Source organism: Coloeus monedula (assembly GCF_965178545.1).
Source record: "Coloeus monedula genome assembly, chromosome: 1".
NCBI lineage: Eukaryota > Metazoa > Chordata > Aves > Passeriformes > Corvidae > Coloeus > Coloeus monedula.
Window position 1 is genome coordinate 160,888,947 of NC_138781.1, and position 21,589 is coordinate 160,910,535.

At 51.4% G+C, this 21,589-nt stretch overlaps 1 protein-coding gene across 29 annotated transcripts in view; it reads left to right on the plus strand.

Moving 5' to 3' along the window:
- Nucleotides 1-21,589, plus strand: part of SCRIB (scribble planar cell polarity protein) — a 97,678-nt gene that overhangs the window by 40,594 nt on the left and 35,495 nt on the right. For 22 of the 29 annotated variants that reach the window (XM_082291445.1, XM_082291471.1, XM_082291450.1 and 19 more), the window contains 11 exons: nucleotides 5,760-5,849; nucleotides 6,436-6,513; nucleotides 8,531-8,845; nucleotides 9,557-9,637; nucleotides 14,476-14,733; nucleotides 15,291-15,401; nucleotides 16,557-16,733; nucleotides 17,133-17,249; nucleotides 18,865-19,053; nucleotides 19,820-19,939; nucleotides 20,187-20,243. In XM_082291445.1, the coding sequence (XP_082147571.1) occupies nucleotides 5,760-5,849; nucleotides 6,436-6,513; nucleotides 8,531-8,845; nucleotides 9,557-9,637; nucleotides 14,476-14,733; nucleotides 15,291-15,401; nucleotides 16,557-16,733; nucleotides 17,133-17,249; nucleotides 18,865-19,053; nucleotides 19,820-19,939; nucleotides 20,187-20,243 (1,593 nt within the window). The remainder of the gene's footprint in view (nucleotides 1-5,759; nucleotides 5,850-6,435; nucleotides 6,514-8,530; nucleotides 8,846-9,556; nucleotides 9,638-14,475; nucleotides 14,734-15,290; nucleotides 15,402-16,556; nucleotides 16,734-17,132; nucleotides 17,250-18,864; nucleotides 19,054-19,819; nucleotides 19,940-20,186; nucleotides 20,244-21,589) is intronic. The other 7 variants (XM_082291468.1, XM_082291473.1, XM_082291466.1 and 4 more) reach the window with 2 other exon arrangements.

Here is a 21,589-nt window from a genome sequence, read left to right on the forward strand (position 1 = left end):
TACGTGCAAGAGTAGAGCAGCACCCTGAGCATGGCTGGTCCCCTGTCCCATCTGTTCCCAGTGCTGCTGTCAAAGGTCTCATTCAGGGCTCTCTACTTTGTGTTGGTTTTGTGGAGGTGTTCAGTGAGAAGTCAGTGAAGTGCTCAAACTCCTCCACACTGTGCCCACCATCTCTGCCCTCCGAGTACCCTTTCCTTTGAGAGCTAAACCCGTTGAACAGAGGAAGGAATGACATCAGAGCCAGGAAACCTCCAGCCCATGTGCAGCTGCTGCTCTCCTGCCAGGGCTGCTTTTCCTTCATCTTCCTTTTCCACTGCCTGGGGTTAATTTAGCTCTCAGCAGTCACATAGCAATCTCCCATCTCCCCTTTGCTCACTGATATTTTCAGCCTGTCTCCTTGTCCCCATGAGCTGTCACTGACCAAAGCCAGACAGATTTAGCTCTTCTCATCTTTCCTGGTGAATCAGTGCCTCCAGCTCCTGCTCTTCCATGTCCCAGCTGTGTGCACCCAAGGTGAACAGAATCCCAGAATTATTTAAGTTAGAAAAGACCTCCAAGACCATCAAGTTCAGCCTCTTACTGATCCATACCTTGTCACCAGACCAGAGCACTGAGTGCCACGTCCAGTCATTCCCTGAGCACCTCCAGGGATGGTGACTACCACCTCCCTGAGCAGCCCCTGCCAATGTCTGATAACCCCTTCTGGGAAGAAATTCTTCCTGATGTCCAACCTAAACCTTGAGGCTATAATTGTGACAGATACAAACTGACATGTTATGTTATATTACACTGACTGAACGTGCTGTCAGAGCGAAGTGACAGGAGGTGAGGGGCCCAGACGTCAGCAGGACAAAGAAGTGCTTTCAGTGGTAGGTGCTCAGCTCCTGGCAGTCTGTGGATCAAGATTTCTGGGCTGTTGGTGCCAGTGTACAAGGCACCATGGAGCTGCCATCCACAATTTTGTCTGATCCTCTCCCATTCTTTTTATACATTTCAGTTCCACAGAATCTAGTGGCAATAAATTATGTAATTTACTTGAGGTTTATATTAAAAAGCATTTTTTAAGCCTGCCACTGATATTTCATTTGGTATCCTATTGAGTTCCATTGAATACCCCTAATTCCTTTGTGATTACAAACATGGAATAATCATCTTCTATAAAGTTATTAATGGCACGAAAAGAGAAAAAGGATCTATCTCCCCCTCCTTAATTGGAAGGCTCCCAGCCTTCCCTCATACGGAATTATTTCAATTCTATCTGCTTTAGAGTAAGACCAGGCCTGATACATCTTGACAGAATCCAAATTCTTGTTTCTCTCCCAATGACTCTTACCTGGTTCTTGGCTTGTACAGCACACATCTGTACCAGCACTGGATTATATCAGTGCCAGGTCTTGGATCACAGGTTCCATGTTTTGCACAAGTCTGCTTAATGAATCTTCACTTCATCAGCCACGGTCTGGAGTCTTCTCAGAATGAAATAGTTTGGGTTTTGAGAGACCTGGTTTTCATAAAATTCAGCTGTTTTTCATGAGATCCATTTGTGTGCCTGGTAAGAGCCACATGTGTCTCTCAGTTACTCCTCTGGAATGGTGTCTGGATGAGGAGCTGATGGTTACAGGCATCATCCTGTGTAGTCTCTCAGTCCGTCAGCACAATATAAGGGGTCTCAGGGTATCAAAAGACCAGAATTTTGGAAATGCTCTATAAGCATCTCAGAGATCTTAGGCAAATATTGGGACTTTTGAACACAAGTTATCCAGTCCTTTTGAGTTTTGAAAAGGTTATTGATGACATTTAATGGATTCTTCAGCTGCTGTTGAGGTGGGATCCCTCACCTTCATGTGACACCTGTCCATCGTCATATGTCTGTCTGAACATAAATCCAAATTATTTATTGCAGTGTGCATTTCCTGTGTCAGTATGACAGTCTCAAATAAATGTTTCGGGACATGTAAGTGCGAGGATTGGACACTGAGAGTCAGGGAATCAGTAAGGTTGGAAAAGACCTTGAAGATCATCAAGTCCAACCATCAACCCGGCACCAACACCATGTTCACCGCTAAACCATGTCCTCAGGTGCCGTATCCATGTGGTTTTTGAGCACTTCCGGATATGAGGACTCCACCCTTGTCCTGAGCAATCTATGCCAGGGCTGGACAGCCATTTGCAGGAAGGAATTTTCCCAATATCCCACCTAAACCTCTCCTCACACAACTTGAGACTGTTTGCCCTTGTCTGGTCCCTTGTTACCTGGGAGCAAAGCCTGACCCCCCACCTTGCTCTCCCTTCCCATCAGGGAGTTGTTGAGACTGAGATGGTCCCCTGAACCTTCTTTTCTCCAGGTTAAGCCACCCCAAGTTGCCTCAGCTGCTCCTGGTGCTCTGGACCTTGCCCCAGCTCTGTTCCTGTATCTGGACTTGCTGATGCCCTTTGATGTCTTTCTTGTCATGACTGACAAACTGACTCCAGCTGTAAGCATCCATGTGTACAACCATTTATAAATTGATGCCCATGCTGGCAGAAACTTTCTGTCTTCTGGATGTGAAGCCCTTGAACCCCACGCCCCTGGGTGTATTTGGAGGAAGAACTTGGTCTTTCAGCAGCTCTCAAGTACAACAGCCCTGAGCTTTGTCCCTTGAGTCCTGTGGATGCAGTGGTTGGTCACTGCCTCAGTGTCCACCATGCCCCTGACAGGCTACAGGGGTCCTCAATGATCAGTTGCACGGCACAGCAGCAAACTCAGACTGCCCCAAATCTGGTGGGCAACACCCAGATGTCCCTGGCTGCTACTTGAAAGTGAATCTGTCCAGGTGTGCAGCACTTCCAGGGTGTACAGTTGCTCCTTGAAAGCTGGGAATTCTTGCACAAGCAAGTGAATCTGTTAACAGAAGGGTGGGTGGATGAGCTTTAAGGTACCTTCCCACCCAAACTATTCCATGATTCCATTTTAAAAGACAGTTCTACTAAAAACCATATGAATAGTGGGTTGGGGTGGCCCTGGTTCATGTTTGGTATGTCCTCAAAGAGGCATAGGCAGAGCCACAGGCAGGACTGAGGGGAAGAGGTGGAACTGCTTTCCTGGGTCATATTTGGTGCCATTGATGGTGAATGGGTTCCCAGTGGGAGTCCAGGGGAAAGGATGGCAGCTCAAAGCTGATGTGGCAGCTTTTTCAATTTCCCCACTTTTCTCCTCACACTGCAGCACTTTTCCATGCAGGGCTGGACCCCCATTGAGGAACTGGGAGTGTGGTGTGCTCTCCATGAAGGCTTGTTCTTTCTGCAGAGGAAGAAGCAGCGAGTTTTGGTGGGAAGCAGAAGATTGGATCATCTGAGATGGGCTGTGGGTGGATGCCTTGCTTTGGGGGAAAAATACACAAAGAATAAAATACCCAGTAAACTCCATGGCAGGAGCAATGGCAAGGAGGGAGCTGAGCTGTCTGTGCTGGGGGCAGCTCTGCGCTGTGGTTTCAGTGCCAGTCCAACATCATGGCAGTCCAGGCAGCCCAGAAGCAGCCTTAGGAAAGAGGAGCTTTGGGGAACAAGTAACTTAAGGGTTTAGTGCAAGAAACAGCCTGGACTGCAGCATGAAGGGCCATTAGAGGCTGCTGGATCCAGGTCCTTCTTCTTAAGATTCATATTCACATCACTTACTCTTTGCATAGACTTCAAACAAACATCCACCAATTCAGTTCCTCACCACACTGGTTTTTGTGGGAGAACTGATTTGCTTTGGAGTTTGAAATCTTCTTTCCAGCCTGTCTGATTCAAGCCCCTTTGCTGCAGTTGTTTCAGTGTTTTTAATTGGGTCTGTTTTCTCTGTGGTGTTTTGCTTTTCAGTGTACATTGACGGACAGAAGGTTCTTCCCCCTCAGGCCAATTGGCTTTTCTGGCAGGTTTCCCCATGGTTTTAGACTGGTTTGCTGAACGTGTGAAATCCGGGGGGTTTGTGGTATATCTTTCTGTTAGTTTACATCATCAGCTTCCCATGCAACTGGAAGTCACTTTCTGTGACCAGTGACATCAGACAATCCTCATTGTCCAAAATCATGATCCTGTCCAAGGGATTCAGGTGCTGAGCAGAGCCATCATCTGTCTTCCTCGTAAATGCTGGGATCTTGCTGTTAGACTAGTCTGTAATCCTTGCCTGAAGACCTGGTTCTCTATCATCCTTAGAAGTTTTTGTGTTGAATATAGAATTACACAATTTCCTCATCACCAGGATCATCAAGTCCAGCTGCTGCACAGAACAACCCCAAAAATCCTACCATGTGCCTGAGAGCATTGTCCGAACACTCCTTGAACAATACAGATGTGAGTCTTTAGAGCATTTTTGGAGTCCAGTGGCTCTGAATGGAAAAACCTGGGGTTTGTAATTAGTTCCTAATAGACTTGGTCATGCAAGAAGCATTTGTCTGGAGCTGGTTTGAGTTGGGCTGTCTCAGATGTGGTGCTATCTTGTCACTACCTTGTTTCCGTCTTACTTGGGTATTCCAAAACTTGGAATTTTGTTCAGTTTCTGGCTATTGCACCAGAGACAGTGAACTGATGGTAGGTCTAGAATCAGGGATATCCCTGGGAAGATCCCAGAGTATTCTGCTGTGCTGTTAACTGGATGTCAAAGGAACTGGCAGAGCACCTAGGTTTGTTTCATGTTTCCTGCAGTGGTTTTTTTGGTTTGGTTTTTGTTTTAAACTTAGCAGAGTATGGAACTCCACAAGATGTTGGTTCTGTCGTTGTCGAAGTGAAAGAGGGTTGGAAGGTAGTCTCCTGCTCCCTTTGCTGCCCATGCTGTGGCCACGTAGAGCTGACACTGATGCTTGACATCTCTGCAGCAGCCTCTCTCCATCCTGGGTTTTGTTTCCAAAGAGGTGACGTGGAGGACAGCAAATGTGGTTCTCTACAGCAGTCTCTGCTCATTTCTGTCACTTAGCTCACCAGCTCCTTGGTCCTTGGCCCTGAGAGAGTCCTGTCTATCCTGTTCCTTTCCCTGTGTCCTACCACATGCTCCCTGTCTTCCTTCTCATGACTGTGGCATTGTGAATGGTTCATGCTGGTGTCCTGAAAAGAAACAGCTTCAGGTCAAGTTTGATCAACTATTGGCAGTGGGCATAATTGGGTATGTAGAGGTGGGAGGTAGGAAGGAGAAGAGGCTTGTGGATTGCTCAGCTGTGATCCTGAGCAGCTAGGGCAGAGGGAAGCAGAGGATCTGGACAGAGCAGATGGGGTTTTGGAGTTGTGTGTTGATTTCCGTCAATACAACAAAGCCAAGTATCCATCCAGAGTATTCTGGACAAGGTGCCATCCTTGTCACTGCACACTAAGCTGGAGTGACCAGGAATCCCCCAGTGGCTTTATGGAATTACACTCAAGGGGAGCCCCATGGTAGAGCCGGGTTGTGGTGTGAACACTGTCCCTGTTCCGTGATCCAGCCCCAGTCCGTGGCTGCCCAGTTTGCTTTGTGGTGGAATCCCCTTCTGATATGTCCCATTGTGAGCAAGCTGACTGTTGGGTCAGGACTCAGCTGTGGGGAGGGATTTGTGTGTTTCATGTGTTGTGGTGCTGGTGCCTCTGAGGCATGAGTGCCACAGCTCACCCACGGGTGCCACGGCTCACTCACTGGTGCCACGGCTCACTCACAGGCGCCATGGGTCCCCCAGTGTGGCAGCAGATGACTTGGAGTTACTATTTTTTATTAAAGGAGTCGTACCTTGTTCTCGGGTGCACTGACCCATAACCACTGTCCCTTCTGCTTCCAGCTGACACTGACCATCGTGCGGCAGACGGGGGGGCTGGGCATCAGCATCGCGGGGGGCAAGGGCTCCACCCCCTATAAGGGGGATGATGAGGTAAGACCTGGGCTGTGCCACTGCTGAGGCACCTGCTTTTGGGGACTGGTTCTCTGTGGCTGGCGGTTGGGTGTCCTTACGTGTGAGCTGTGTGGGCTTTCGGGGCCAGGTGGGAGCAGCCCTGAATCCCCCCAAAGCAAGAGGTTGACGGGGTCGAGCAGACATCTGCCCCTGAACTGGGATGGTCTGACCTGGAGCAGCCATGGGAGCAGCAGGTTCCTTCCCAGCTGTGTCCTGGGGCACAGAGTGTGGGGTTGTTCCACACCTGGTGGCATCAGTTGTGTCATGTTCCAGTTCCACTGGAAGAGGGTTAACATGTCATTCCTTGGTCTTGTGTATCACCTGGGGGCAGCCCTGCAGTGGGGTTTCTGTCCCCCTTGTCACCTCAGGGTAGCCTTGCAATGAGGTTTCTGTTCCCTTTTCCCAGCTCCTGAGCAGGATGATGTGGTTGCCATGTTCCCTCGTTCTGGGTTCAGGACTGGCCAGGGACTGACCCCTCTCCTTGGATCTGAGGGGACTGAGGGGTCTCTGCACTCCAAAGGGGTAAGGAATGGGCTCTACGTATAATAGATGGTTTTGTTTCCAGGGCATCTTTATTTCCCGTGTGTCTGAAGAGGGTCCTGCAGCTCGCGCAGGGGTCCGTGTTGGTGACAAGCTTCTAGAGGTAAGGACTCGACTCCTGTGACAAAGCAAATGCTTCAGAGTACTTAGAGTGGAGGGATGAGATGATTGGGAATGGATTTGCATCACATGTGTTTTAGACCAAATGAAGCACTAGGAGATGTGTAAGAGCTAAACAAAATTCCTTTGGCTCAGAGATAGTTGTTTAATTAATGTTACCATGAATCTTTTATTGCTTTATAAGCTCCTGCATTTACTCTGGCCTAGCTCTGAAGTGTTGTGTGACCCAGGTGGGAAGAAATACATCCCCAGCAGGCTGAGCTCTGCATACCTGGGCAGGGCAGAAGTGAACCCTGTAAAATAAGTTCCAACCCAGGGAGCCAGTCATGGGAATTGTTTGGGTGGTAAGGGACCTTAAACTCATCTCACTTCACCCCCTGCCATAGGCAGGGACATCTTCCACTAGACCTGGTTGCTCCAAGCCCAGTCCAACCTGGCCTTGAGCACTTTCAGGGATGGGGCAGCCACAGCTTCTCTGGGCAACCTGTGCCAGGGCCACACCACCCTCACAGGGAAGAATTTCTTCCCAATATCCCATCTATCCCTGCCCTCTGTCAGTGGAAGGCCACTCCCCCTTGTGTTGTCACTCCAGGGCCTTGTCCAAAGTCCCTTTCTGGCTCTTTAGGAGCTTGTTTTAAGCACTGGAAGAGGCTCTAAGGTTCCCCCAAGCCTCTTTTGCTCCAGGTTAACCCTTACCCCAGCTTCCTCAGCCACTCTGGTGCTCCAGACCCTTCCTCAGCTCCATTCCCTTCTCCAGACATGCTCCATCCCCTCAGTGTCCCACTCCTGGGGACCCCAGACATCCCCCCAGGATTGGAAGAGCCCCAGCAGTGCCCAGCACAGGAGGTCACTGTCCAGGGCCTGTGGCCACACCATGGCTGATACAAGCCAGGTCCCATTGGCCTCTTGCCCACTTGGGCACATTTTGGCTCACGCACGAGCAGTCGGTTTCTCAGGAGAATGTTGTGGGAAATGGTGTCAAGGGCTTTGCTGAAGTACAGGCAGATAGATCTACAGCGTTTCCCTCAGCCACTGAGCGGATTATCCTGTCACAGAGGGAGATCAGGTTCCTCAAGCAGGACCTGCCTGTCACAACCCCAGGCTGCCTGGGCCTGATCCCCTGGTTCCCCTTACGTGCCACTCTCAAGATGATCTGCTCTGGGACATTCCCCACACTGCGGGACTGTCACACTGACAGTTCTGGGTGTTCCAGGGTGTGAGGAGGTGGATGTCCCTTCTGGAAGATGAAGAGGGACTTGTGTAGGCCTTAGCAGCGTTGACTTTTCTTGAATTTTGTTGGTGGAGGTGGTTCTGGGTGGGGGGATTTATCTGTCTGGGATGTTGCCTGTAGGGATGATACAGGTGTAGGGAATTTAGAACTCCCTGTGGGGACAGAATTCCTCTGGAAAGGCCTTTCCTGGGTTACTCTGGCCTGGGACAGATAGCAGGTGCTATGGGAATGCAGGAAAACTTCCCAGAGGTCTGGGCACACCTGTGGGAACGAGGCCCAGGTATGGCAGGGCTGAGCCACTTCCCTCAGGCAGCGGTGGTTGAGGTGAGGGTTGTTCCTGCTCTGTTTGTGTTGAGGTGAGGGCTGTGTGTGAGGTGAGGGCTGTGCGTGGGGCTGTCTCTGCTCTGTGTTGAGGTGAGGGGCTGTCTCTGCTCTGTCTGTGTTGAGGTGAGGGCTGTGTGTGAGGTGAGGGCTGTGTGTGAGGGAGGGCTGTCTCTGCTCTGTGCTGAGGTGAGGGCTGTGTGTGAGGGAGGGCTGTGTGTGAGGGAGGGCTGTCTCTGCTCTGTGCTGAGGTGAGGGCTGTGTGTGAGGGAGGGCTGTCTCTGCTCTGTGCTGAGGTGAGGGCTGTGTGTGAGGGAGGGCTGTGTGTGAGGGAGGGCTGTCTCTGCTCTGTGCTGAGGTGAGGGCTGTGTGTGAGGGAGGGCTGTCTCTGCTCTGTGCTGAGGTGAGGGCTGTGTGTGAGGGAGGGCTGTCTCTTCTCTGTGTCTAGGTGAACGGCGTGTCCCTGCACTGTGCTGAGCACCACGTGGCCGTGGAAGCGCTGCGGGGGTCGGGAAGCTCCGTCTCCATGACGGTGCTGCGGGAGCGGATGGTGGAGCCAGAGAATGCCATCACCGTCACTCCCCTGCGCCCCGAGGACGACTACAGCCCGCGGGAGCGGCGTGGGGGGCTGCGCTTCCCCGAGCGTCCCGAGGGAGCGCCTGCCACCGAAAGATTCTCCACCTGCCTCATGCGCAACGAGAAGGGCCTCGGCTTCAGCATTGCTGGTGGCAAGGGCTCCACTCCTTACCGGGCTGGGGACATGGTCAGTTCTGATCCCCTGGGATCCCCGAATCTTCCTCATCCCTGGGCGTGCAGCAGTGCAGCCTGGCCCTGGGTTGGTGGTCCGGGTGGTCTCTGAGAGCCAGATGCTCTTAAGTCAGGGAATCATGGAATTCCAGTATGGTTTGGGTTTAAAGGGACCTTAAACCTCACCTATTCCGTCCTCTTGTCATGACCAGGGACACCTTCCACTAGCCCAGGTTGCTCCAAGCTCAGTCCAACCTGGCCTTGAACACTTCCAGGGATGTGGCAGCCTTCTCTGGGCAACCTGTTGCCAGGGCCTCACCACCCTCACAGGGAAGAATTCCTTCCCAATGTCCCATGTATCCCTGCCCTCTGTCAGTGGGAAGCCATTCCCCCTTGTGCTGTCCCTCCAGGCCCTTGTCCAAAATCCCTCTCCCTCTTTTTTATAGAACGAAGGGGGCTGGGGCTCCCAAATCCCTGCCAGTGACATCTAATCCTACTACTGCCCTTTTGGCACGGATTCCAGGCTCTGGGCCCGGGAAGGCTTTGCTGCCAGGGGCTCTGTGAGCAGAGGGTTTGTGTGGAGTGGGGAACAAAAGGGAAGCATCAGGGCAGGGGAAGGGTCTGTGGACAGGAGAGGACCGAGACCTGCCTGGTGTCTGGAAACAGATCTGGAGAGCCAGGCTCAGGTGAGGGAAAGCCCAGGCTGACCTTCCTGACTGTGCTCCAGGGGATCTTCATCTCCCGGATCGCAGAGGGTGGTGCAGCCCACCGGGATGGGATCCTGCACGTCGGAGACCGGGTCATCTCGGTGAGTGAGTGTGCAAGGAAGGGTCTGACTCGGCTCCATGCCCTTCCTTGTGCAGAGGCTGCTTCTCTGTTACTGGAGCTGGATTTTGGGGGTCCTTTTCTCAGCTCCTGAGCCTTCTGGGAGAGCATTTAATTTGGGTGGTTGTACCCTGTCTGGTGGTGGGTACAGTTACAGCTCCCTTTTCCCAAATGCTTCATGCAAGTGCTTTCCCCAGAAATGGTGTGGAGGGAGGGGACATGGCAGCACTGCCCCAGCCTGGTGTCCCTCTGGAGCCTGGGTGGCAGCCTGGGGGCTCTGCCACGGGGAGAGGGGGAGTCCTTTGGGGTGCAGTGGGATAGCAGGGTCAGCGTGGGCTGGAGCAGAAGGAGCTGCCCAAGGGTGCTGTGGAGCAGGTCAGGGGTACCTCAGTGCTTTGCTTGGAACTCTGGCCCCAGTCTCCCGTCCTGTCCGTGCGGCTCTCACTGCTCTAACCTCCTGTCTCTGCCTACTGGTCCTCGCTCCCCTCCTGCGGGGAGCCTGTCCTGAGCCTCCTGACCCTCTTCCCATGCTCGCATGCTGCCTCTGAGGGAAACCTCCAACATCCTGGTGCTGGTGGTGGGTTTCTGGCCCAGCAGCTGTGGTAAGAGCACGTGTTACCACAGCGCTGGCGTGAGTAAACACTGATACAGCCTTGTCAGTGCTGGCTTCTGTCTGCTCTATCCCTGGGCTGGGGCTGTGTTGTATTTGCTCAGGTGCAACATTTTAGTGGAGCTCAGGCCCAGGTCTGACACTGGTGTCTTGGCAGGAAGCTTGAACTGGTATAGCGTCTCTCCCTGTCTTCTAGTGCTTCCCACCCCCTAAATCAAGCCCTGACCCTGATTAATGCCAGATAGACTGAATTATTTTGGATTTGCTCGTGGTACTGAGGCCCATCGTTTGGGGTTGGTTTGCTCAACCTGTGGTAAAAAGGACACAAAAATCTCAGAACAGATTCAAAAGTCAAACCTGTCTCCACTCTGCTTCAGCAGCTCTATTTATATCCATGGGCAGCTTCACAGGAAAAGCAGATCTAATTCCCTGGTAATAGCTTGCAGTGGATTCCTTACGGGATGTGTGAGCTCAGGGCTTACAGAGTTCAGGCCTCTGCCAGATTTTGACGTGGCTGAGGCGTTGCTGTCATTAGTCCTGACATCCCTTCGTTACCTGTGCTGAGGTGTGTGTGGCCCTACAGGTTTGGTGCTGAGCACCAACTGAAGCTCAGATCCTGTGCTCACCTCTGATGAATGCAGGAACATGTTACCTTTCAGGAGAATACTCACCAGGGCTATTCCCATCACTTCCAAGTCTGCTTACCACAATCTCTTGAAGCAGCAATTGCCCAGTTCTATTGGAAAGCTTCCAAGGTGCCATGATTTCTGGGATGTGGGTGCCGGTTGCCTGTACCTGCATGGGGAGGGAGAGGACCCTTGCTGGGTACAGAGGTCATGGGTCCCTCAGGCAGGGCCTGTTTCCAAAGCCATGGTCTCCTGGTCCTGCTCAGCTCTCACTTTGCCAAAGAATTCCTGTTTTCTTAAGAAAATAAATACAGCACAGCTTCCTGCTCTTCCCCTGTGCTCTAAATCCTCCTGGACTTCTCCTCAGGAGAACTGGGATTGCTCCTTTGACTTTTAAGAAAGGGAGCTTTGAGCACATGGATTGAAGAGCCCAGCCTAGGCGTCCCCTCTGAGTTAACACTCCTCAATACTCCCCAGTGACTGTCACTCACTTCCCAGCTTCTCTGTATTCCTGTGTTTGTTGGGAGTCTTTTTGGTGGGGGAAGACACTGGACAGGGACCTGCTGGGGGGAGTGCTGGAGAGTTGGAGTTGTGGGATGGGAATCTAGCAAGGAGAGTGCAGGATTGGGAGCAGTTGGTAAGGGCAGCTGATTTTTTTGGGATGGGACTGGGAAGAAAACTGATTCTGGGGAGATTTAAGATAGTGGTCGGTGACACATGAAGTCCTAATGAGGCAGTGTGACCCCTTACAGATTTGCCAGGATAATGTAGTTCCCTGGCACACAGAGAAACATGTGGAGCAGGGAAAGGAGAGACACTGTCCCTTCCCCATGGAGAGCCATGCTGCGTGGCTGGCCTTGCTCTCTAGCTAGATAAAGGCCATGGAAAATTAGCTGCCCCAAAGCTGGGGAGCCACCAGGATTTCCAGGTAGTGGAGAATTACTGGGTAAAATGCACCAAGGGCTGTTACCTGTGATGCACCTCTGACTCCAGGAGTCCTATGCCCTGGTCCCTGCTCCGGGGAGGCACCGCTGTGCCCTTCTGGTCCGACCCTGTCTGACCACTCTCATCCTGTCAGGGACAGGAAAATAGCAGAGGGGATGTGAGAAATGAGAGTGGGTCGTGCTGTGGTAGGTCTGTGTGGTGTCATCGTAGTGTCGTAGAGTCAGAGCAAGGCTTAGGTTGGAAGGGACCTTAAAGATCATCTTGCTCCCACTCGATGAGTCTGTTTGCCCTTGATGTGGTGATAGAACCAAAAAGAGTCAAGTCTCTCCTGCATGTTGCTTTTGTTAACCATCAGAGAATCCAAGGAATCCTCCCTTCCCAATCCCCTGGACATGTGGCTGCTGCTTTCCCTGCTCCCAGGTGCAGCCATCAGCAGGGATAAGGGCAGACTCCAAACATGGAACACATTGCAGACACAGCTGGTTCCAGATCACAGGGGCAGGAAGGGGGCAGTACCTTTACAGGTGCACACCTGAGCACAAGTATCCTCACAGAGCAGGAGCAACAGCCAGCTTCTCCCTGGTCTTGCCCTCCAGCTCATCGGGGTTCAGTTTGCTGGTGGAACGTGCACACCACTCCCTCACTCACTCGAGTAAATGCTCGTGTCTGCAGGTCTCCAGCCTCTGCCCCAAGCATCGAGGTCTTCAAGGCTTTTTGGTCAGACCCCAAGCCTTTCATCCAGCTTCTGGGCCACTTCTTGAGTCTTCCCATGGTTTGGATTCCTACTTGCTGGCTAGTCCAGCTTGAATTTTACCAGTAGCTCTCGCACATGTACCCAGAACAGAGTGAACTGGGCACAGAACATACAGAATGTGGGGAGAAGGCAGAGCAGATATAGACTCAGGCCCAGGGCTTGGCCAGACCAGCACTGACCAGCAGCCTCGTGTTCTCCACCCTCTGTATTTCCCCGTGCTTGTTCCTCACCTCCAGTCCTCTTTCTGCTCTGTTAAACATCCCATAATAAGTGCTGCATATTCCCACAACACCTCCTTCGAGCTTCCTGCAGCCACTTGGCCCTTTCCTACAAGAGATGTGCTGAGACACGCCCTTATAATCTCCATTTCTTCTGCAAATCAGTTGCCAAGCTTGGTTGCACTTCTCTAACGTGAGTGATTCCTTTGGGTGATTCCTTTGGGTGATTGCTTTTGGCGATTGCTTTTGGTGATTGCATTAAGGATCCATCCGGGAGTGTCTGAGCCGTTCGTCTGTTACCTGCATTCCGTTAAGAGCTGTGCACCTATGTGGTTAATTTATTACCTTTCCTGCTTGATGCCCAGTGTCCTGTGCTCAGCAGCCATTTCCCACGTCCCTTTCATCCTTCCTGCGGGCACGTGCCAGCTGCTGCCCTGACATCCTTCTGGGTCATGCCAGAGGTGTCCCTTTGGGGACAGTCCTCTCATCAGAGGTGACACTGTGGAGTTCCCAGGACAGTACAGGGCCACTTGTGCTTCTCCTTCCCTGTCCTAAGGAGAGCAGTACCCACAGCTATAGGTGGGACAGGGCAGGTTGGGTGAGTGCTGGGAGTGTCACAGGGAGGCTGGACGCAGTCCTGTCAGATGGTGTGTGTCAGCTTAGTCCAGAAACTGCTCTCTGTGAAGGAGCTGGGGAGTAACAATATTTCTGGGAATCAGGCAGCGGGGAGTTGGGCTACAAAGCCCAGTTGCTGTGACTGTTACAGTCAGGTTGTTATTTCATGAGCTGATCAAACCCCATCTTGGCAGCTGCTGTTTTCATGTCTTCATCGTTCATTTTGGAAAGCTTTTCCAGAACCTAATGACTAGATGCCTTTTAATTTTCAGTTTCAACGTTTTCCTGTCAAGTTTTGTTTTGGCTGTGTTCCCTCAGCTTGGCTCTCCTCAGGTTTATGCCCCCTTGTACATCCATGGAGAGCAGTCATGTCCTTTCCGGTCCTTTGAGTTTCTAAGGAGTCTGTTTTAAATCTTAATTTTGTAGGAAAGGCTCTCTGTTGTTTCAAGTCTCTCTCTACCTGGGGTCGCTTTTAATGCCTTAGAGCTGGCATCTTCCCCAGGCTACCATGACCCTGCCCAGCATGAGCAGCCAGTGGCCCAGTGACCAGTGACAGGTCTTGTCACCCATCAAATTGTGCCTTCAGTGTCCGTGTCTGGGCTCTGGGTGACTCATAAGGGCAGGTGGCTCAGTGTCAAGGCAGCAGGTGCTTCGGCACATACCTGTGGTGTGGCACTGCTCTGGCAATCACTGTTTCTGCTTCTCCCATGTTGAGACATTTGGCTGTGGGAGGTGGAACATCACACCTGGCCTGCGTGGTCCTCTTGAGCACCATGTCAGTGGTGCTGCAGGGCACCAGGTGTGCAGGGAACGTGGGAAAGGGGCAGAAAAGCTGTCTAGGAAGGGGATTGGGGTCAGGTGGGAATGAGCAGGTGCCTGTGTCCCTTTGCCAGGTCAGAGGGAGCTGGGAGAGTTCCAAGGTGCTTTGGGGCACAGGCCTTTGAGCGGGAGCCACGTGCAGCAGGACAGGGTTCCTCAGGGGCCTGGCTGAGCGCTGGAATGCCGGGAAGCGCCGGGGTGATGGTCTGACGCTGAGTTTGCGGGTTGTTCTAGATCAATGGGGTAGACATGACAGAAGCCAGGCATGATCAGGCCGTAGCGCTGCTTACCGCGGCCTCCCCCACCATCGTGCTGCTGGTAGAGAGAGAGGGCGCGGAGCAGCCCGGCGAGGGAGACTCGCCCGGCGCGCCCCGCGTGCGCATGCACTCCCCCCCGCCGCCCCCCGGCCCCGGGGACAGCCCGCCCGAGGAGACGCCTGCGCCGCAGAGGAACCACCTCTCCAAAGGGCTGGAGGATCAGTACCCTATCGAGGTGAGCTTGGCTTTGGAATGGGGGACAGTGCAATCCTGCTGGGTTTCATTTGAAAGATTGGTGTTGTGATGGGGACCAGCCTGCTGGGTTATTGGAGCCTGGAGAAGTCATCGTAGAAAGGCTTGGGTTGGAAGGGACCTGAAAGCCCATCCAGACCCACAACCTGCTATGTGTGGGAACACCTTCCAATATCCCAGCTTGCTCCAAGCCCTGTCCAACCTGGCCTTGAAAAAGGGATGAAGTAGTCACAGCTTATCTGGGCAACCTGTGCCAGGGCCTTCCCACCCTCACAGGGAAGGATTTCTTTCCAAGATCCCATCTAACCCTGCCCACTTTCAGGGGGAACCCATTTCCCTTGTGTTGTCACTCCAGGCCCTTGTCCAAAATCCCTCTCCAGCTCTCTTGGAGCCCCATTCTAGCTCTTCTCCAGGTTGCAGAGTACCACATGGGGAACCCCTTTGTCCCGTGAGTGTTCACCTCCCTGACTCTGTGTCAGTGTTTGTGGTCTGTATGTGATATCCTTCATTCCCTTTGACACTGCTTCTTGTTCCCTCAAGGAAATTCACCTGGTGAAAGCAGGTGGTCCCCTGGGCCTCAGCATCGTCGGAGGCAGTGACCATTCCAGTCATCCCTTTGGGATTCATGAGCCAGGTGTCTTCATCTCCAAGGTAGAGTCCCAGGAGAGCTGCCCTGAGTGTTCCTGAGCTGTTGGATTATTGGGATTAAGGTGAAGGATTTTGATGAGTCCAGACGTACAGGATGGATTTGTGAAATAAAGGGGTAGGAGGGAGATGTGTGAAGGGTTGCACTGGATGTGCTGCTGCTGCTGGAGCCATCTGTGGGCATGTAAAAAAACCTATATAATCCATGCTGAACCCTTTGGAGGAATCCCAGTTAGCTTTTGAAATTGCTGAGTTCATGTTGGCTTTACTTAGTCCTGGGGAGACGCTGGCATTGCAGAAAGCCAGTCATTACTGGGAAAGGGCTGGTGGGATGAGTGTGTGACTACTGGTACACCCAGAACTGCTCTGCTGCATTCAGGCCAGTGTCCTTTGATCCCACGTTTCCATTCCAGTGGTGACATCATTTGCCATTTAGGGACAGCACACAGGCTGACCACTGTGTGCAGCCCATTCCCTCACAGTCCTGCACATCCATGTTCATTGGAATAGGGATGCTGGATTCCTGCTGAGCCCTTTCTACTTCCTGACTTCTCTTGTCACTTGGGGATGCCAAATCTGACTCCTCTGACACCTGTGGCTTGTTAGGGCTTGGGAATTCTAGGAGTGATGTCTGCCAGATCTATTCCTTCATGTGCCCATGGTTTCTCTTGGAGTGCATCAGCAGGTCAATGAGGCAGGATTTGCTCTTCTCAAAGCCTAACTAACTCTTTCCCGCCATCCCTACTTGCCCATGTGCTCACAGGTTTCACCCTTTCCTTGCTGACTCCTTTGTTTCACCAGGAACACAGGTTTGGTTATAGGTTTAGTCCCTCTGTAGCTCTCAGGAGCCCCTGTAGAGCACTGGGTAAGGACTGGAGTTGCTGTCAGTCCTGGTTACAGTCATGGGCAAAATAATGGCAAAACAGCACAGGATTGGTTCAGAGTAAATTGGGAATATGAGAATAACATACAGAAATGGACCTCAAAGCACATCCCACTTCATTCTTCACCAGTGTTCCCAGATACGTCACCTCTTAGGGAACTTTGCAGAAAAGGAGTCAGAGCAGGCCTGCAGGGTGTTGGAGGATGCCTGGGGACACAATCACATCTCCAAGGAGAGATGGGCTTCCCTTCTCTAGCTGTGTTGATGGTTCTCTGCAGGTCATTCCCCGGGGGCTGGCATCGCGCAGCGGGCTCCGCGTCGGGGACAGGATTCTGGAGGTGAACAGCATTGACCTGCGCCATGCCACCCACCAGGAAGCCGTGAACGCGCTGCTCTCCAACGCTCAGGAGCTCACCATGGTGGTCCGGAGAGACCCACCTCCACCTGGGATGCAGGTGGGTTCCAAGTGAGAGGGCTGGGAGGGAATCACACAGGGTTGTTTCTGGAGGCAGTTTCTTACCGGGCTGGAGGTCTGGGACTAGGATACAACCAGACTCCTGGTTGGAATTTCCTCCTCCTTTGGCAGAATCCAGTCTCTTGTAAGTGCATCTCCAGCTGGGGAGTGGTGAGGATCTCGTGCCGTGGCCATGGTGACTCTGTCATCAGAGAATGACGAGATATCAGATGGGAGCATGAACAGAAAAGGGCAGGTCCTCACCAACAGGAATAAACTGCCAGATGAGGGATGGGGTAATTCAGGCCCTTTTCAGGGCATTTAGAATTGTGGTCGCTCGGAGGAGAGTTCCCTCAGCTGAACTTGGCCCAGAAACAGGGAGACTTTTCTGTGTTTCCAGGAAATTTGCATTGAAAAGGCTCCAGGAGAGAAGCTGGGCATCAGCATCCGGGGTGGAGCAAAGGGCCATGCTGGCAATCCGTTTGATCCCACTGATGAAGGCATCTTCATCTCCAAGGTACCAGAGCAGTAACTGTGCAGGTTGGTGCTGTGCAGGCAGTGCCAGGGAGAAGGGTGATCCCTGGGGGAGCTGTTGGAATTCGCTCTCAGCTTTCACTGGTGCATCAGTTCTGGAGATTGTCCCTCCAGCAAAGGAGACAAATCCTTGTCCTTTCATATTTCCTCCTCTACAACAGCTACACAATTTCTTCTTTTATTTCCTGTTTGCCTTTGTTTTGCTTTGTGTTCCTTCTCTTGTGTTTTTTTCTATAATGCAAACTCACACATCTTTCCTTTTACCCACATTCCTATTGGTCCCTGTGTGCCTGTGGCTTCCTGCCCACTTAGACATGCAAGCTCTTTCCTCCTTCCATGGAAAGCCTCAGGAATTCGTAACCTTTTCTCCTGTGTCATGCACTCCATGTGTAACTTTGTTCCTTTTTTAAGTGACTCTTTGTGTCACACGTACTTTTCCCATGACTTTTCCCCCACAAATAACACGTTTTCTTATTCAACTTACACTTACCAGTTTATGCTCCTCCCAACCCTTCCCAAAAAGTTTTTATTGCTTCTTCTTTGCTGGCAGTGGAGCACAGCAATAAGTGGTGTCATTTTGGTCTTGCTGCTGACAAAGAGGACTCCAGCTGTTCACCTTAGTGTCGCTGGTTCCCTCTTTACCTGCTTTTTTGGGGTAGAAACTGGTATGAGTTATCCTCATGGCTGAAGACACTCCATAATTGCCAGTCAGCCCTAATAATTGATCACTGGTTGCTGTTAAGGAAAGGGAACACTCAGCATTTGTCATTATGTAACTGTTTTATCTGAGTTCTAAAGTTAAGAGAATAAATTCCCTCTTTCTGAGTGGCAGTTGCACGTTCACCTGGGACATTTGTAACAGCAGGAAAAGAAAACCTGGGATTATTCTAACTGACAGTTATTTCTAATAATTGGGTCTGGTTTTCTCTCCTGCAGCCTTACAGCATTTGGGGGTTGGAAGGTTCACAGTTTAGCCATGGTGCAGAGTTAGTTTATCCCATCTCCCCTCCCTGTTTTTCCAAATACTGGTTGTTTTAGCCTGCAGAGAACCAAAACTCTGAACTTCCCTGCTCTCCCTTGAGCTGTGTTAGTCCCCTCAACCTCTCTTACCTGTCCTATCCAGAGGGGTTTTCCTGCCTCTGATTTTCACGTGTATTTCTGGTAACCAACAGACAAAGTGGTGCTTTTCCTCTCCTTCCTCTTTGCATGTCTGATCCCTGCCTCCTTCCTCCTTAGTTTGTCTTCATTTGCATTTCCATTGTGTCTCTCTCCCACCACAAAATGATTTCTCTTTCCATGCGATGCATCATGATGTGAGAGCTTTTCTTTCTCACCTGCTTCTTTCCTTGGGACAACACATTTCAAATTCACATTCTTTTATCTCACATAAAAGATTCTTCCACACCTGTTCCCTCCACCAGGCTGTACAGGTTCCTCCTTTTCTGCCCTTTCCATAGTACTTCCAGATGCCTCCCCTGACTTGCAGCTGCGGGCTGTTGTCCCCGTTCCCTGTGTGTGCTGTCTGCTCCTTCCCCTCCATGGCCCCGTGGTCTCCCATCGCCTCTGACCTGCTCCAGTGACTCCCCGCTATGTTCCAGGTGAGCTCCTCTGGGGCTGCAGCCCGGGATGGCCGCCTGAAGGTGGGGATGCGGATCCTGGAGGTGAATCACCAGAGCCTGCTGGGAATGACACACACGGAAGCCGTGCAGATCCTCCGTGGTGTGGGTGACGCGCTCCTCGTGTTGGTGTGTGATGGCTTTGACCCCAAGGCTGCGGCTGCCATCGAGGTGAGGACTGGAGTGCAGGTGCCCTTGGAGTGACCAGAATCCCACCACATGGATCCCACCTCTTTCTTCACAGAATGCTGGATTTTCCTAACCTTTTGCTGTAGATTTTTTTGGTTTTTTGAGGTCCCAGGTTTCAAAGTCTGACCTATGATATGAACTGGAGGGGGTCTTCAGTCCAGAAAAGCAGTGGTCCCTCAGGACTTTCTCCTCCTGGTTCCAGAACAGTCCCACAATAGCACTGCACTGAAAAAAAAAAGTTTTCAAGATCATTTTCACTCGGTTATGCCCATTTTTTCTTGGCCAGTGTTACATTTATAATAAATGCTCTGGCTCTTTACTGGTGTTCATCTTTCCCCACAGGGTAAAACTTCCCTGGAGCAATCCTGTGCCCTCTCTGATTTCTGTTTCCAAGGCTTAGCTAGTCAGCTTTTGTATTCTCCAGTAGAACACGAACGCGATCCCTGCTCACCTTTATCCGCTTCTTGCACCTGGATCAATTTAAATTCAGCTTACTTAGACCTCAGGTTCCTCGAACAATTGTCAGCTGAAATGGCAGGGATAGATAGAGCTGGATGCTCTCAAAGTCTCTTCCAACCCAAACCAGTCTGGGATTCTATGGAAAAAGGTTTCAAGTTGTTGAAAGAGTTCTGGTTCTGACTTGGTTGGGATTGTCCTGGTACTCTGTATCTGGGAGCCTGGAATAGGGATTTTTCGGAATGGCCCTCTGTGGGCTTCCACCAGGTGTGATTTGCCTCTTGCTTTGCAGATGTCCCCAGGAATCATTGCAAACCCTTTTGCTGCTGGCATTGGGCGCAAGAACAGCCTGGAGAGTATCTCCTCCATCGACCGGGATCTGAGCCCCGAGGAGGTGGAGATCCTGCAGAAGGTGTGTGCTGTGGCTGAACTGGGAGCGTGTTACAGAGTGAAAGCAGTTTCTGGAAATTTCTAGTGTCTCCCTTGGTGCATGCAGCCTGCAGTGTAATGGGCAGTGCACATGGCATGTGATCAGCAGGACCCAGCACCTGGATCAGGATCATGCTACGATGGGCCTGTGACACCTTCATTGAGGTTCTAGATGCTGCAGGTGTGGAGAGAGCACTGGGTGAGGTGGCTCTAACTCTGCTCTCTCCTAGGAGATGGAAATGGTGAGAGAAGCCACTCAGTGGGAGAGAGAAGAAATGGAGAAAGTGGTGAGAGATTATTTGTGTAGCAGAGTCTGTTCGTGGCAGTGGCTCTGCCAAGCCTGTGAGTCCCAAGGAAGGTGTCACAGGTTATTTCTGCTCCATTGTAGTGCCATGGGGAGCTCTGCCCTGTTTTCAGTGCCATGGGAGTTCTGGATCTCTGCCCCGTTGTCAGTGCCATGAGGCAGAGCTCTGGGCATTCCCTCTCTGTAGTGCACTGCTCTGTTGCCCCGGCTGCTCTTTGGCTTTGCTGTACCTCCCTGTGCACCTCTCTGGTGATGCTCCTGTGATATTCACAAAGGCCACCCTTGTTACCTGCTGGTACCTCCTGGCCAAGCTGCAGCTTCAAGAAAAATGGCCAATGAGCTTGGAAGTCCCAAATTTACTCCGTTTTCTCTGTCCAGCACCCTGTGACTGACAGAGGTTTTGTGAGCAAAGATGAGAACACACAGCTCTGAGCTGCCCTGAGTGGAGAAGTGATGCTGTTAATCAGTCACAGCTTTATGCTCCTTAGTTCACATGGTCATTTCTCTGCTTTGCTGTGAGAGTTTTGTGTCTCTGCCCACTGGTTCAGCCTTGCACAGAAAGAGAGTTTCACAGAAGTAGAATTTCACAGAAATAGATCAGCAGACTCAAGCCCCTTGAGGACTTAGAGTTTCCAGTCATCCTTCTTAAAATGGTAATTTATCCAGTCAGAGTTGTTGGAAGAAGAGGGAAAACTTGAATTCTTCAGTGTTGTCAGTGGGAAATCTTCTCTCCTGGCAGATGAGTGTGTCCATTTTACAGGTGTTTAGTCAAGTTTCCGGTTCAGATACACCTGAAGTTTCTCTGGGTTCTCTCTGCAGTTGCAATTTCTGAGCTTGTTTACATTTGCTGCCCCACAAGAGCAGGGTGAGGTTGGCAATTCTGGATGGAAGTCAAATGACCTTACAGACTGGTCTTCAACCTGATCCATTTGGAGACGTCCCTCATTTCAGGGCTTGGACTAGATGACCCTGAAAGGTCTCTTCCAACCCAAACCATCCTGAATAATTTGCATAGGAGGGACCTCAGCATTTCTCTTGGTTCAGCCCAGAGCAGAGGCAATTCAGATCAGATTTAGGTTTTTCCTATAAAATGCCTCATTCCTTGCCTGGGAAGGAGCTCAGAGTGGTTTGATGTGGTTTCAGCAAACCTGATTTCATTGTGTTTCTGTTTGATTAAAGGGTATTCCTGCCAGTTTTAATGTTGGCAGTTTATGGATTTGAATATGGATATATGGATTTAAATACATTCCAGGAGACTTCAGGTACTGTGGGTCAGTATCAGCATTCCTAACACCTGTGAATATACCAAGTGTGGCCCTGAACTGTGCT